General features: G+C 41.3%; 1 protein-coding gene and 1 long non-coding RNA gene across 3 annotated transcripts; one reads left to right on the top strand and one right to left on the bottom strand.

Annotated features, from left to right (window-relative positions):
- The first annotated feature begins 1,141 nt into the window (after positions 1-1,141).
- Positions 1,142-7,275, top strand: LOC110530565 (high affinity immunoglobulin epsilon receptor subunit gamma). Of its 2 annotated transcripts, none has more exons than XM_021613753.2 (5): positions 1,142-1,387; positions 5,653-5,747; positions 6,024-6,083; positions 6,750-6,812; positions 6,931-7,275. In XM_021613753.2, the coding sequence occupies exons 1-5, from the start codon at positions 1,333-1,335 to the stop codon at positions 6,997-6,999; spliced, it is 342 nt and encodes a 113-aa protein (XP_021469428.2). In that variant the 5' UTR covers positions 1,142-1,332; the 3' UTR covers positions 7,000-7,275. The 2 variants fall into 2 exon arrangements, with proteins under 2 accessions (XP_021469428.2, XP_021469429.2); XM_021613754.2 differs by having other exon boundaries at positions 1,151-1,387; positions 6,792-6,812; positions 6,931-7,265.
- Positions 2,217-6,659, bottom strand: LOC118965552. The gene is made up of 3 exons (XR_005052952.1): positions 6,330-6,659; positions 5,596-5,741; positions 2,217-2,254 (listed from the first exon to the last, which is right to left on the bottom strand). It is a non-coding gene; the product is annotated as an uncharacterized LOC118965552 (long non-coding RNA).
- Positions 7,276-16,806: the final 9,531 nt, after the last annotated feature.

Below are 16,806 nucleotides of genomic sequence, written 5' to 3'. Positions count from 1 at the left end.
ATCTATGAACATTTGAACATCTTGGCCATGTACTGTTATAATCTCCACCCAGCACAGCCAGAAGAGGGCTGGCCACCCCTCATAGCCTGGTTCCTCTCTAGGTTTCTTCCTATGTTCCTGCCTTTACAGGGAGTTTTTCCTAGCCACCATGCTTCTACATTTGCATTGCCTGCTGTTTAGGGTTTTAGACAGGGTTTCTGTACAGCACTTTGTGACATCAGCTGAGGGTTTATAAATAAATTTGATTGATACCTGGCCATGCGACTTGTGTCTGAACGGTCAAATCTGATTTATTTGCCCTCAAGTGATTTTTAGAATGTTATTTGGCATATCTTGTTGCTTGCTAGCTACTTTGTTGACAAGAACATGTGGTAGGTAACTAGATAATTGTTTACAAAGTAGTGAATGTGCTAGAAAGCAAAAAAGCTACCTAGCTAGTTGACTGCTGTGGCTAGGGAAACTCATTTAGAAAGTTGGATCATATCATTTGAGGCTTTTAAAAGGTTCTTACACTATGATTTTGAACATTCAAATCAACTGGGAAACGTCCAAGGCAGGCATTGTTGTCACCTTAGCTTGCTACATAACTTATGTGTGATAGGAAGCAGGAGCACCACCACCTATCAGCCTACACCACTGTGCACATGTCTGTCACTACTACGACAAATAGTGTAGCCATGTCAGCGAATGACTGCTGTCTGAACATGCACAAATCCGATTTGGTTACTTGTAACTTGCTGTTTGGACAGTCAATATTCCTAAACAAATTTGAAAAACAAAACTGATTTGAGCATTAAGGCCTGAAGTGTGAACAATGCTTTAGTGACAACATGCAACACCATGTCAACACCCTGAAAAGTAATTTCTTATTTAGCAATGTGTATGTACGTATATCATACTGTGTTGAAGTTTATGTTTCAGACCACCATATTATTTTATATTTACATCAGAACTTTAAAGAAAGTTAATCACACTAACAAGTAGCCTTACACAGTATCCATTCTTTTGAATTACAGTATGGTACATAATGAGGTATCCAGGCACAGTGTAATAATGTATGCATCATAAATGTGTACATGTTTGTGTTTCCATCTTCTCATCTCACTGAAGTTAACAAGTACTGTATATCTGTGGGTGGGAAGGGGACAAGCATGTGGTTTTAGCATATAAAAACGGACACCAGTATGAGCCCATAACTTCCTGCTAGAGCTCTCTGCACTTTCTGTTCAGAGGTGTCAGAAACCCACAGTCAGCCATTGAAATAACACCAAGTACTCCAACTCTCCATCTACTCTCTTTAACCGTGTCTTTCATTTTGTGCCTGCTACAAAGATGTTTCGGGGATCTCTGATCTTGGTCGCTCTACTCTTGAACTTCAGCATGGCAGGTGAGAATCCTGTTTTATTTTACATTATGATGTTCAGCACTTTTTTATTCCATCATGGACAGGGATATATATATATATATATATATATATATATATATATATATATATATATATATATATACACACACACACACATAGAGGGGCATGTATACTCAGTGTACTGTGATAATTACTCCTGATCCTCAACTTAATGGCCTAGTAATACAGTACTCTATGCAATAGATCAATCAATCAAATTTATTTTATATAGCCCTTCGTACATCAGCTGATATCTCAAAGTGCTGTACAGAAACCCAGCCTAAAACCCCAAACAGCAAGCAATGCAGGTGAAGAAGCACGGTGGCTAGGAAAAACTCCCTAGAAAGGCCAAAACCTAGGAAGAAACCTAGAGAGGAACCAGGCTATGTGGGGTGGCCAGTCCTCTTCTGGCTGTGCCGGGTGGAGATTATAACAAAACATGGTCAAGATGTTCAAATGTTCATAAATGACCAGCATGGTCGAATAATAATAAGGCAGAATAGTTTAAACTGGAGCAGCAGCACAGTCAGGTGGACTGGGGACAGCAAGGAGTCATCATGTCAGGTATTCCTGGGGCATGGTCCTAGGGCTCAGGTCCTCCGAGAGAGAGAAAGAAAGAGAGAATTAGAGAGAGCATATGTGGGATGGCCAGTCCTCTTCTGGCTGTGCCGGGTGGAGATTATAACAGAACATGGCCAAGATGTTCAAATGTTCATAAATGATCAGCATGGTCGAATAATAATAAGGCAGAACAGTTGAAACTGGAGCAGCAGCACAGCCAGGTGGACTGGGGACAGCAAGGAGTCATCATGTCAGGTAGTCCTGGGGCATGGTCCTAGGGCTCAGGTCCTCCGAGAGAGAGAAAGAGAGAAGGAGAGAATTAGAGAACGCACACTTAGATTCACACAGGACACCGAATAGGACAGGAGAAGTACTCCAGATATAACAAACTGACCCTAGCCCCCCGACACATAAACTACTGCAGCATAAATACTGGAGGCTGAGACAGGAGGGGTCAGGAGACACTGTGGCCCACTCCGAGGACACCCCCGGACAGGGCCAAACAGGAAGGATATAACCCCACCCACTTTGCCAAAGCACAGCCCCCACACCACTAGAGGGATATCTTCAACCACCAACTTACCATCCTGAGACAAGGCTGAGTATAGCCCACAAAGACCTCCGCCACGGCACAACTTAAGAGGGGGGGGGGGCGCCAACCCAGACAGGATGACCACATCAGTGACTCAACCCACTCAGGTGACGCACCTCCTCCAGGGACGGCATGAGAGAGCCCCAGTAAAGCCAGTGACTCAGCCCCTGTAATAGGGTTAGAGGCAGAGAATCCCAGTGGAAAGAGGGGAACCGGCCAGGCAGAGACAGCAAGGGTGGTTCGTTGCTCCAGAGCCTTTCCGTTCACCCTCCCACTCCTGGGCCAGACTACACTCAATCATATGACCCACTGAAGAGATGAGTCTTCAGTAGAGACTTAAAGGTTGAGACCGAGTTTGCGTCTCTGACATGGGTAGGCAGACCGTTCCATAAAAATGGAGCTCTATAGGAGAAAGCCCTGCCTCCAGCTGTTTGCTTAAAAATTCTAGGGACAATTAGGAGGCCTGCGTCTTGTGACCGTAGCGTACGTGTAGGTATGTACGGCAGGACCAAATCAGAGAGATAGATAGGAGCAAGCCCATGTAATGCTTTGTAGGTTAGCAGTAAAACCTTGAAATCAGCCCTTGCTTTGACAGGAAGCCAGTGTAGAGAGGCTAGCACTGGAGTAATATGATCAAATTTTTTGGTTCTAGTCAGGATTCTAGCAGCCGTATTTAGCACTAACTGAAGTTTATTTAGTGCTTTATCCGGGTAGCCGGAAAGTAGAGCATTGCAGTAGTCTAACCTGGAAGTGACAAAAGCATGGATTAATTTTTCTGCATCATTTTTGGACAGAAAGTTCCTGATTTTTGCAATGTTACGTAGATGGAAAAAAGCTGTCCTTGAAATGGTCTTGATATGTTCTTCAAAAGAGAGATCAGGGTCCAGAGTAACGCCGAGGTCCTTCACAGTTTTATTTGAGACGACTGTACAACCATTAAGATTAATTGTCAGATTCAACAGAAGATCTCTTTGTTTCTTGGGACCTAGAACAAGCATCTCTGTTTTGTCCGAGTTTAAAAGTAGAAAGTTTGCAGCCATCCACTTCCTTATGTCTGAAACACATTCTTCTAGCAAGGGCAATTTTGGGGCTTCACCATGTTTAATTGAAATGTACAGCTGTGTGTCATCTGCATAGCAGTGAAAGTTAACATTATGTTTTCGAATAACATCCCCAAGAGGTAAAATATATAGTGAAAACAATAGTGGTCCTAAAACAGAACCTTGAGGAACACCGAAATTTACAGTTGATTTGTCAGAGGACAGACCATTCACAGAGACAAACTGATATCTTTCCGACAGATAAGATCTAAACCAGGCCAGAACTTGTCCGTGTAGACCAATTTGGGTTTCCAATCTCTCCAAAAGAATGTGGTGATCGATGGTATCAAAAGCAGCACTAAGGTCTAGGAGCACGAGGACAGATGCAGAGCCTCGGTCCGATGCCATTAAAATGTCATTTACCACCTTCACAAGTGCCGTCTCAGTGCTATGATGGGGTCTAAAACCAGACTGAAGCATTTCGTATACATTGTTTGTCTTCAGGAAGGCAGTGAGTTGTTGCGCAACAGCCTTTTCTAAAATTTTTGAGAGGAATGGAAGATTCGATATAGGCCGATAGTTTTTTATATTTTCTGGGTCAAGGTTTGGCTTTTTCAAGAGAGGCTTTATTACTGCCACTTTTAGTGAGTTTGGTACACATCCGGTGGATAGAGAGCCGTTTATTATGTTCAACATAGTAGGGCCAAGCACAGGAAGCAGCTCTTTCAGTAGTTTAGTTGGAATAGGGTCCAGTATGCAGCTTGAAGGTTTAGAGGCCATGATTATTTTCATCATTGTGTCAAGAGATATAGTACTAAAACACTTGAGTGTCTCTCTTGATCCTAGGTCCTGGCAGAGTTGTGCAGACTCAGGACAACTGAGCTTTGAAGGAATACGCAGATTTAAGGAAGAGTCCGTAATTTGCTTTCTAATAATCATAATCTTTTCCTCAAAGAAGTTCATGAATTTATCACTGCTAAAGTGAAAGTCATCCTCTCTTGGGGAATGCTGCTTTTTAGTTAGCTTTGCGACAGTATCAAAAAGGAATTTCGGATTGTTCTTATTTTCCTCAATTAAGTTAGAAAAATAGGATGATCGAGCAGCAGTAAGGGCTCTTCGGTACTGCACAGTACTGTCTTTCCAAGCTAGTCGGAAGACTTCCAGTTTGGTGTGGCGCCATTTCCGTTCCAATTTTCTGGAAGCTTGCTTCAGAGCTCGGGTATTTTCTGTGTACCAGGGAGCTAGTTTCTTATGAGAAATGTTTTTAGTTTTTAGGGGTGCAACTGCATCTAGGGTATTGCGCAAGGTTAAGTTGAGTTCCTCAGTTAGGTGGTTAACTGATTTTTGTCCTCTGGCGTCCTTGGGTAGGCAGAAGGAGTCTGGAAGGACATCAAGGAATCTTTGTGTTGTCTGTGAATTTATAGCACGACTTTTGATGATCCTTGGTTGGGGTCTGAGCAGATTATTTGTTGCAATTGCAAACGTAATAAAATGGTGGTCCGATAGTCCAGGATTATGAGGAAAAACATTAAGATCCACAACATTTATTCCATGGGACAAAACTAGGTCCAGCGTATGACTGTGACAGTGAGTGGGTCCAGAGACATGTTGGACAAAACCCACTGAGTCGATGATGGCTCCGAAAGCCTTTTGGAGTGGGTCTGTGGACTTTTCCATGTGAATATTAAAGTCACCAAAGATTAGAATATTATCCGCTATGACTACAAGGTCCGATAGGAATTCAGGGAACTCAGTGAGGAACGCTGTATATGGCCCAGGAGGCCTGTAAACAGTAGCTATAAAAAGTGATTGAGTAGGCTGCATAGATTTCATGACTAGAAGCTCAAAAGACGAAAACGTCTAGATGATTTATCTTTATATTTAACTACAATGTTCTAAACACTAATGTGTATTACATGTATAATTCATTATTTGCAGTATTACAACATGAACAGATACAAATAGTAGACTTATGGAAGATAAAACATTTTTTTTACCTGATGATGGGATAGTGATGATGATGATGATGCAATGTGATCCCATAATGTGTGCAGAGGCCCAAGTGCCAGACGGGAAACTGTGTTATATCCTGGATGGGATTCTCGTGATCTACGGCGTCCTTCTCACCATCTTGTACTGCAGACTGAGGGTAAGGAATTATAAACGCTCTATAACACATTATAAATCATCCCACCATCCACAAAACACATGATACATCAGGGTATGCAGTGCACACATATCTCCATGACATATTAACAATATTCATACTGTAAAATTCTATTTATATTTCAATAATAATAGCACATTTAAAACATCAATAAGAATATAAATGCCACACCAATTAAAGACCAGCTCCCACATAAATAGAATATGTTTCACATTCACACAGCTGTTTAATTAAAATGATATTTATCATGTTCCTCAGATGCATCCCATCTACATAAACAATGGCGGACCTCCACAGGTCACTGGCGGGTATCCACAGGTACAATAAAAATGTGTGTGTAAGATGGAGAGAAAGAAAGAGCGAGAGAGAAAGTGAATGTGTATTGGGCATGTATAATTTACACAATATTCTCAATAACCAATATTCAACTAGCTTTCTTTACAAACCAAAAAACATATGTATACATCTGAATGTTGATCAAATTCAGCTGGCGAAATGTTTCATCCTGGTTGTTCAACAAATTAGCTATGCAAGAGGAATATGTTAAGTCATATGCCATCTTACCATGTCACCTCGAAGTCCACAGTTCTGCTTTTCGTCCCCCTCCTTCAGCAACTGTGATAATTTCCTGTTAACAAGAACTGACCACCAACCCTGCCACTTATAAACACAGTTTCCATTACAGTCAGACTAAAATGCAACACTATATCCTGTTATACAGAAATACCCCGGTAGATAGATGCGTAGAAAGAAAATCAAATTACAGTGGAAGCTAAGAGTAGTGAAAGCTTTAAACGGTCGCATCATCACCCTCTGTGTCTAGTCTTTTACACCAATTCCTGTCTTTGCCGATAAAAAGAAGTAGAGAAGGAGAACATGAGAAAGACGGAAGGAGAAATGAGGAATGATGTTCTTCTGTTAAATGTTCTTCTGATAAAATAAATTGTGTGTGTGTGTGTGCATGTGCATGTGTGCCTTCTGCAGATAACAACGCAGATAACAGCTCTCGTAATTTCCATTTTACAGAAAGGAGAGGGACTTTACGCAGTAAGATCATTTTTCTTATTCTTATTATGACTTACAGTATATCATAAATGATAAAGAGTATTGCAGTTTTAAGGATTTCAAGTTGTTTTCAAGTCCCTCATTGTTCTTTCTCTCACAGGGTTTGACCCATAAAGGTCAGGACACCTATGAGACCATCAAGGTGCAGAAGAAAGCGATGCTGGTGTGATAGAGGAAGAAGACAGTAGTGTGAGTGGTGGTAAACAACAAACCACAACCCTGTCTTACATGGCATTTAAATGAGTTTAGTTCTATATGACTGCTTGCTTTCCTTTCCTTAGGTTAGGTTGGGCCAGTAGTGTTGGTGGCTGTTGACTGGGGGCCCGAGATGGGCAGTGTTTAAGATGCATTTGGGTTATTCTGTAAAGCAGCCCTTTCACTTTCTATAATTGACTATCAATTAACTTGTCATTTAAAGATTAAATGATTCAGAAACTACCTTAAATCAGGGTCCGTTTTCTTTTTTGATTACGGCTTCATTGACATGAATGTATTCTGTCCATGTTTAAAATGATATTGCAAAACCATATGTGTTACTACTGTGTTACACATGAGTGTTACTATTACATACTACTGTGTCACCGTGGGAAGAACCAAAGAAAGGCTCAACAACTGACTGCACAGAGTCCGACTGACTGACCGACTGACTGACTGCATGTGAGATTATTTTATCTGTCAAAGCCAGGTATCCTTGCTTGAGATCAAGAAAGACCACTAGATGGCATTCGCAGATCCATAGTTCCAAATTATTGGTGCCTTTACATTGAGACTTACCCCCACACCAGTGAGATGTCAGTGTTTTATGTTAAAGGAGATTTTCACCCTGAGGGCTTGTTTTCATCATGTTCGAGGCATTTCTAAGACAGTGAGATGTGTTTCACACATAATTACCCAGGAGGATGGCAGGTCTGGGCTTTGCGTCCTGAATGATACACCCTATGACTGCTTCCGGTGTATTGATGGGGGCATTTCTCGAAGGCTTTATGTTATACTGATCACACTATTTGTTTTTGTGCGTGTAGATATGGTTGTTCTTGTTTGATAGAGCCATTGGATGTCTTTCAGCAATGTTCCTATCTACACCAAAGAATGGAGCCGTGGGAAATGGCTGCCGTTTTACGGACTCCTAACCAATTGTGCTATAGTGTGTGTTTTTTCGCGTTATTTGAAACTTATTTTGTACATAATGTTTCAGATACTGTCTCTTATGGCCAAAAATAGCTTCTGGATATCAGGATAGTGATTACTCACCTCGTACTGGACAAAGATTTTTTTATTTAACGAGTCGGACCTGAAGGATTTACTTCAGACACCCGACAAGGCCCAAATCCCTGTCATTCACATGAGAAAGAGACAGAGGGGTGTAGGTCAGGGGTAAGGGTGCCTTGTAAGGATCCGACGGCCAGTGGGTAATCTGCCATCAGTCCTATTAGCCAACGTACAATCATTGGATAACAAAATAAACAAGCTAGATCATGAATATTCTACCAACGGGACATTAAAAACTGGAATATTTTATGTTTCACCAAGTCGTGGCTGAGCGAAGACACGGATAACATACAGCTGGTGGGGTTTACGCTGCATTAGCATGATAGAACAGCTGGCTCTGGTAAGACAAGGGGGGGCGGTCTGTGTCTATTTGTAAATAACAACTGGTGCACGAAATCTAATATTAAGGAAGTCTTGAGGTTTTGCTCGCCTGAGGTAGAGTATCTCATGATAAGCTGTAGACCACACTATTTACCAAGAGAGTTTTCAACTATATTTTTCGGAGCTGTCTACTTACCACCACAAACCGATGCTGGCACTAAGACCACACTCAATGAGCTGTATAAGGCCATAAGCAAACAGAAAAATGCTCATCCACAGGTGGGGCTCCTAGTGGCTGGGGACTTTAATGCAGGGAAACTTAAATCTGTTTTACCTGATTTCTATCAGCACGTTAAATGTGCAACCAGAGTGAAAAAAAAACTCTAGACCACCTTTATTCCACACACAAAGACGAGTATAAAGCTCTCCCTCGCCCTCCATTTTGCTAATCTGACCATAATTCTATCCTCCTGATTCACGCTTACAAGCAAAAACTAAAGCAGGAAGCACTAGTGACTCGGTCAATAAAGATGTGGTGAGATGATGCAGATGCTAAGCTACAGGACTGTTTTGCTAGCACAGACAGGAACATGTTCTGGGATTCTTCCGATGGCATTGAGGAGTACACCATATCAGTCACTGGATTCATCAATAAGTGCGTCGATGACGTCATCCCCACAGTGACCGTACGTACATACCCCAACCAGAAGCCATGGATTACAGGCAACATCCGCACTGAGCTAAAAGGTAGAGCTGCCGCTTTCAAGGAGAGGGACTCTAACCCAGACGCTTACAAGAAATCCCGCTTTGTCCTCTGACGAACCATCAAACAGGCAAAGGGTCAATACAGGACTATAATTGAATCGTACTACATCAGGTCCGATGATCATCGGATGTTGCAGGGCTTGAAAACTATTACAGACTACAAAGGGAAGCACAGTAGTGAGCTGCTCAGTGACACAAGCCTACCAGACAAGCTAAATCACTTCTACGCTCGCTTCGAGGGAAGCAACACTGAAGCATGCATGATATCTTCAGCTGTTCCGGACGACTGTGTGATCACGCCGTTAAAGACCGTTAAACAGGTCAACATTCACAAGGCTGCAGGGCCAGATGGATTACCAGGACGTGTACTCCGAGCATGTGCTGACCAACTGGCAAGTGTCTTCACTGACATTTTCAACCTCTCCCGGACTGAGTCTGTAATACCAACATGTTTCAAGCAGACCACCATAGTCCCTGTGCCCAAGAACACTACGGTAACCTGCCTAAATGACTACGACCTGTAGCATTCACGACTGTAGCCGTGAAGTGCTGTGAAAGGCTGGTCATGGCTCACATCAACACCATTATCCCAGAAACCCTAGACCCACTCCAATTTGCATCCCGAGCCAACAGATCCACAGATGATGCAATTTCTATTGCACTCCACACTACCCTTTCCCACCTGGACAAAAGGAACACCTACGTGAGAATGCTATTCATTGACTACAGCTCAGCGTTCAACACCATAGTGCCCTCAAAGCTCATCACTAAGCTAAGGACCCTGGGACTAAACACCTCACTCTGCAACTGGATCCTGGACTTCCTGACGGGCTGACCCCAGGTGGTGAGGGTAGGTAACAACACATCTGCCACGCTGATCCTCAACACGGGGGCCCCTCAGGGGTGCGTGCTCAGTCCCTTTCTGTACTCCCTGTTCACCCATGACTGCATGGCCAGTTATGACTCCAACACAATCATTAAGTTTGCCAACGACACAACAGTGGTAGAACTGATCACTGACAACGATGAGAGCCTTTAGGCAGGAGGTCAGAGACCTGGCCGTGTGGTGGCAGGATAACAAACTATTCCTCAATGTGATCAAGACAAAGGAGATGATTGTGGACTACAGGAAAAGGAGCACCGAGCAGGCCCCCATTCTCATCGATGGGGCTGTAGTGGAGCAGGTTGAGAGCTACAAGTTCCTTTGTGTCCACATGTCCAACAAACTATCATGGTCCAAACACACCAAGACAGTCGTGAAGAGGGCACGACAAAGCCGATTCCCCCTCAAGAGACTGAAAAGATTTGGCATGGGTCCTCAGATCCTCAAAAAGTTCTATAGCTGCACCATCGAGAGCATCCTGACGGGTTGAATCACTGCCTGGTATGGCAACTGCTCGGCCTCTGACCGCAAGCCACTACAGAGGGTAGTGTGTACGGCCCAGTACATCACTGGGGCCAAGCTTCCTGCCATCAGGGACCTCTATACCAGGCGGTGTCAGAAGAAGGCAATGAAAATTGTCAAAGACTCCAGCCACCCCAGTCATAGACTGTTCTCTCTGCTACAGCACGGAAAGGCTTCTTAACAGATTCTACCCCCAAGCCATAAGACTCCTGAACAGCTACTCAAATGGCTACCCTGACTATTTGCATTCCACCGCCCCTTTTACGCTGCTGCTACTCTCTCTTTATTATCTCTGCATAATTACTTTAACTCTAACTACATGTACATATTACCTCAATTACCTCAACTAACCTGTGCCCCCGCATATTGACTCTGTACCGGTAACACCTGTATATAGCCTTGCTACTGTTATTTTACTGCTGCTAATTAAGTATTTGTTATTTTAATTTAATTTTTGACTTATCTATTTTTTTGTTTTGTTAAAAACAGTAATGCAGTAATTGACTAAAACATACAATATACAGTACTTAAAGTGAAGCTCAACAACTACATCACATTAGTCATCTAACAGACTCCCATCCAGAGCGACATACAGAAGCAACCAGGCTCAATGCCCTGCTCAAGGGCACGTCTACAGATCTTCCACAAGGTCAAAAAACAGGGACCCAAACCAGCGATCCATCAGCCACTGGCCCAAGCTCCCAACTGCCAGCACTCCAAGATCCCCCCCACAGATCCCTAAGAGCTGCCCCTCAACCATCCGAGACACCCCCCACATCCCCACCGAGAATTGTTAAAAATAATAATAATTTAAAAAGATAATTCCATTACCCACCCCCAAGGACTCCCCCCCATGCACCAACAACCAACAAAATGAACAAAAGAGGAAAAAGAGAGACAAAGGAAAACAGAAAACAACAATGCAAAAAACAACAGACATCAAGGACAACAAAAATCATAACAGCAAGGCCAACTGAATATGTTTGAGTGCATGTATGGCACTATTTACCTGTGTGTGTATCCGTGTATATGCACATGTGTGCATTTGAATGAGAGTGTTGTGTATATGCATGTGTCAAACACCTGCACTGCATCAGCCTCAGGCAAACTGGCATTAGCTGTAAAAACACTGCCCTTCAGTGTCATTCAAACATACTTTTTGTTATGGTTTATATTGACTTTATTTTATTATACTTTAATCTTTGACCATCATCCCCCGCCCAGCAACTCCACTCCCACTTGTCTCCAATTCCCCATCCCAACCCGTAGCTTCCCTCAGCCCCTCCCACCTATCTCTGCTGACCACCCTCTTTGGATTTCTACGCACCATACTGTGATGTTTAACATATAATTTCAATCTATCTAATCGAATAGAATCCACAGATTGTGAGTTGAAGATAAATACTTTTACTAAGAGTATTGGTATATTATTAATTGACTGACCCGGTCTCTCTAGATCTCCCAACAGCACTATTTCTAGGGTCAATTTTAGATCAATGTTCTGCATTTTCAGCAATTACTGAACCTGAGACCAGAAACAGGCTACCTGAGGGCAATACCAAAATAAGAGTCTATTGATTCTGTATCCCCACAACAAAATGTGCAGAGCTTCGATGATTTTATGCCCCAAATTTACAACATTTTGTTGGTGGCAAAAATTCTATATAATTTTAGCTGAAAAGCAGAAAGTCCTGAATCTTGCATTGTTTTATATATCAACTCATACACCCTGTACCATGGAATCGGTACATCAAAAATATCTTCCCAACTATTTTGCAATCTGTATGGCACAGTTGTCAACATCCTGGTCCTCAAAAGAAACTGGTATACTTTCCTATTTATGCTTTTTTATTCCTCCGCTAGTTTTGATCCTTTATATTAGGCAGACAGACCAGTTCACTACCTCCTCCCGCTGCCACCCGCCTCCTCCTCCTCCAATGCTGTAATCAATTGGTTGTACTCTTGGATTGAGCTGACCTTCATGTACAATTCTGATAACTCCATGAAGGACATAACTCTACCATTACAATTTACAATATAATTTAAGACCAAAATACCATTTTCAAACATCTTTCCCATAAATGCAGGTATTTTATCAACCAGCACATTTGAGTTCAGCCATGATATATGTTATTTCTTTTCAGGGGGATGAAATTGAAATTATAGCCATCTCTGCAATGCTTGTTTGAAAGAGACACTTTGAAAAAGTATCATCTCATTTAATTGAAAATGAGACATGGCAATCTGCAAAAAGGCAATTTTTAAACAATGGAGGAGCTTTTCTTAATAATCTACTTACTTGAACCTTTTAGGGTTCAAGTAAAACTTAAGTGAAGCTTTTAGAGAGAGGTTTAGTGCTTTTATATTAAATAATCTCAACCCACCCAATTCATTATATTGATAGGCACGCTTTATCTTGTCTGGTTTAGCATCCTAGATAAAGTGAAATATTTTTTGCCCATATGATTTGAAAAATGTATAGTAGGCAGCGTCATAAGTGAGTAAACTGAGATATGACTAAGGAGTTAATCAAGGCAATTTTTCCATAAATAGACAGGTATTTAACTCTCCATGGTTGCAGGATATTGTCTATTTTTACAAGTTTTCTATTGAAATTCCTTGTGGAGAGCTCATATCTTTTGCGATATGAATACCAAGCATGTCCACTTCACCGTCAGCCCATTTCATAGGTAAACTGCAGAGTAATGTAAAAGTTTTAAAGATACAATGCGTAATATTGTACACTTATCAAAATTAGGTTTTAGTCCAGAAAAGTTATCTAGATCTTCAATGAGACATTGCAGGGATCTAGCTTGCGGACTTAAAAATACAACTTGAGTCATTGGCATACATGGACACCTTCGTTTTTAAGCCTTGGATTTCTAATCATCTAATGTTGTTATTTGATCTGATTTTAATCGCTAGCATTTCGATGGCCATAACGAATAGATACGGTGACAGCGGACACCCTTGTTTAACTCCTCTTGACAATTCAAAACTCTCTGAGAAATAGCTGCTATTTACTATTTTACACCTGGGGTTGCTTTACACTGCTTTCACCCATTTTATAAGAGAATCACCAAAATTGTAAATATATAAATATAAAATATATATAATACATAAATATATAAATTATAAATAAAATCCAGTCTTTATCAAAGGCCTTTTCAAAATCCTCTATAAATACCAGGCCTGGCTTCTTAGATGTTTCATTATGTTCTATTATTTCTAGTAGTTGTCGTATATTATCTCCAATGTATCGTCCATGTAAAAGACCTGTCTGATCAGGATGAACAAAACCGAGTAAAACATTTTAATTCAGCGTGCTATGCATTTCTCTAGTATTTTTGCATCACAACATTGAAGTGTAAGAGGCCTCCAGTTTTTAAGATAGACTGGATCTTTATATTTCCATCTGGGTCTTGTTTTAATAATAATGAAACCAGAGTACCTGACTTATAAATTTTTTCTTAACACTTATTTTTCGTAAAACTGAATTGTTGGAACTTCTTCAGGATTGGTGGGTCCCCCATGGGACGGTTGAGCTAACGTAGGCTAATGCGATTAGCACGAGGTTGTAAGTAACAAGACAATTTCCCAGGACACAGACATATCTGATATGGGCAGAAAGCTTAAATTCTTGTTAACTGCACTGTCTAACTGCACTGTCAAATTTACAGTAGCTATTAGAGTGATGCTATTATTTGAGGAGAGTGCACAGGTATGAACTTGAAAAGTTATTAATAAACCAATTAGGCACATTTGGGCAGTCTTGATACAACATTTTCAACAGAAATGCAATGGTTCATTGGATCAGTTTAACACTATGCACATACACTGCTGCCATCTAGTTCCCAAAATCTAAATTGCGCCTGGGCTGGAATAATGCATTATGGCCTTTCTCTTGCATTTCAAAGATGATGGTACAAAAAAAATACAAAAAAATGTTGGTTTTTTTCTTTGTATTTTCTTTTACCAGATCTAATGTGTTACATTCTCCCACATTCATTTCACATTTCCACAAACTTAAAAGTGTTTCCTTTCAAATGGTATCAAGAATATGCATATCCTTGCTTCAATGCTTGAGCTACAGGCAGTTAGACTTCAGTTAGATGTAATTTTCTGTGAAAAAAAAACAAAAACAGTCTGATCCTTCAGAGGCTAGGCACCATATTTGGCATCTGCCTTCTTGGGGCTGGCATCAGCTGTAGCTGAGCTTTTTTAAAATTGTACCTTTATTTAACTAGGCAAGTCAGTTAAGAACACATTTTTATTTACAATGACAGCCTAGGAACAGTGGATTAACTGCCTTGTTCAGAACGACATATTTGTACCTTATCAGCTCAGGGATTCAATCTAGCAACCTTCTGGTTACTGGCCCAATGCTCTAACCTCTAGGCTACCTGCCACTTCTAATGTCATTAGTTAGCTAAATCCAACTCTTTGTTTCGAATCCTCTTCACTATATTCCGGTGGAAATATATATGGTTGAATGTCACCATATTGCTAATAGAACATAAAAAATTGTTGAGTTCATGTTGATGAGAGGAATCACTGGTCAGTTCTTTCAGTTTTGCCCAAAGGATTGTGTTTGAAAAGGAGTGTCTGCCTCCTTTAAAAAAAGTCTGCCTTGGGGGAGGGACGGTTGCCAGAGCACGAAGCACTGCCCAACACAAGTTGTAGTCTTCCAGAAACTGGAGAAAATATATCTGCTTGTATATTTAGCAATTAATCAAATCAAATTTTATTTGTCTCATGCGCCAAATACAACAGGTAGACCTTACAGTGAAATGCTTACTTACAAGCCCTTAACTAAGTAAGTTATTTTTCCTGCAAGCCACCTAGCTAGCTAATTTCAGTTTATCTACTGAAACCCAAATTGTGTATTGCTGGCTAACATACTATTTTGTTACAGTGGGGGGAAATCTAATAATTGTTCTGTAATATCTCAAATCAAATTTAATTTGTCACATACACATGGTTAGCAGATGTTAATGCGAGTGTAGCGAAATGCTTGTGCTTCTAGTTCCGACAATGCAGTAATAACCAACAAGTAATCTAGCTAACAATTCCAAAACTACTACCTTATAGACACAAGTGTAAGGGGATAAAGAATATGTACATAAAGATATATGAATGAGTGATGGTACAGAGCGGCATAGGCAAGATACAGTAGATGGTATTGAGTGCAGTATATACATATGAGATGAGTATGTAAACAAAGTGGCATAGTTAAAGTGGCTAGTGATACATGTATTACATAAAGATGCAGTAGATGATATAGAGTACAGTATATACGTATATATATGAGATGAATAATGTAGGGTATGTAAACATTATATTAGGTGATAGGTGATTAGGTGATATATTGTACATCATTTCCCATCAATTCCCATTATTAAAGTGGCTGGAGTTGAGTCAGTGTGTAGGCAGCAGCCACTCAATGTTAGTGGTGGCTGTTTAACAGTCTAGATAACTATCTAGGTAGCTAAGGTAGCAAAACTTCTACCGGTAGTCATATCTATACGCAAAAATAGAAGAGGTTTTACAATAGAAGATCGTTTGTATCTCGATTGTAAAACCTCTTCTCTTTTTAGTTGTAGATATAGCTACTAAACAGCAAGCTACAACATTACAACCAGCCAACTAAAGCTAGGTTTACCAGCAAACATTAGCACATGACTAGAGTTGAGGTCCTCTGCGTTCTTCTATGTCTAGATATTCCTCAAAGGACGTCACCCCGAACGAGCGGAGGATCTTCTACAATGAGTCGACCCAGCGATCCAGTGCCCCAGTCCATTCAGCAGTCAGCCCTTGTCAGCGATGCCCTTTTGTCTCTTCCAGACAAATATGATGGGACTCCATCCAAATGCTGTGTCTTCTTCTTCCAGTGCTCCCTCGATTTTTCTCATCAAAAAAGAGCCCCCACCACCGAGATGTCCAAAGTTGGGGTGCATGGGCTACGGCTGCCTGGGAGTGAGGAGAGGAGGAGCTGGGTTCCTATTGAAGGTTTATGGCACTGTTCAGAGGAGTCCTCGATCATCCACTGGAGGGCAGAGAGGGGTGTGAGCGCCTACTCCAACAGTGGACCAGACCGCTGCGGAGTACGCCCTCACCTTCCATACAGTGGCAGCATTCAGTGGATGGAATGAGCCAGTGTCCGCACCTTATTGTAGTCCACAATCATCTCCTTAGTCTTGGTTACGTTGAGGGATA

Source organism: Oncorhynchus mykiss, chromosome 8 (genome assembly GCF_013265735.2).
Source record: "Oncorhynchus mykiss isolate Arlee chromosome 8, USDA_OmykA_1.1, whole genome shotgun sequence".
Classification (NCBI taxonomy): domain Eukaryota; kingdom Metazoa; phylum Chordata; class Actinopteri; order Salmoniformes; family Salmonidae; genus Oncorhynchus; species Oncorhynchus mykiss.
Note: the sequence above shows the minus strand (reverse complement) of the source record. Positions and strands in the feature narration are given on the sequence as shown.

Bases quoted from the DNA above. Each gene is read 5' to 3' on its own strand.
- LOC110530565 (XM_021613753.2), top strand. From the start codon at position 1,333: ATGTTTCGGGGATCTCTGATCTTGGTCGCTCTACTCTTGAACTTCAGC. The intron at 1,388-5,652 runs GTGAGAATCCTG...TAATGTGTGCAG, and splicing joins CTTGAACTTCAGCATGGCAG to AGGCCCAAGTGCCAGACGGG. The intron at 6,813-6,930 runs GTAAGATCATTT...TTTCTCTCACAG, and splicing joins AAGGAGAGGGACTTTACGCA to GGTTTGACCCATAAAGGTCA.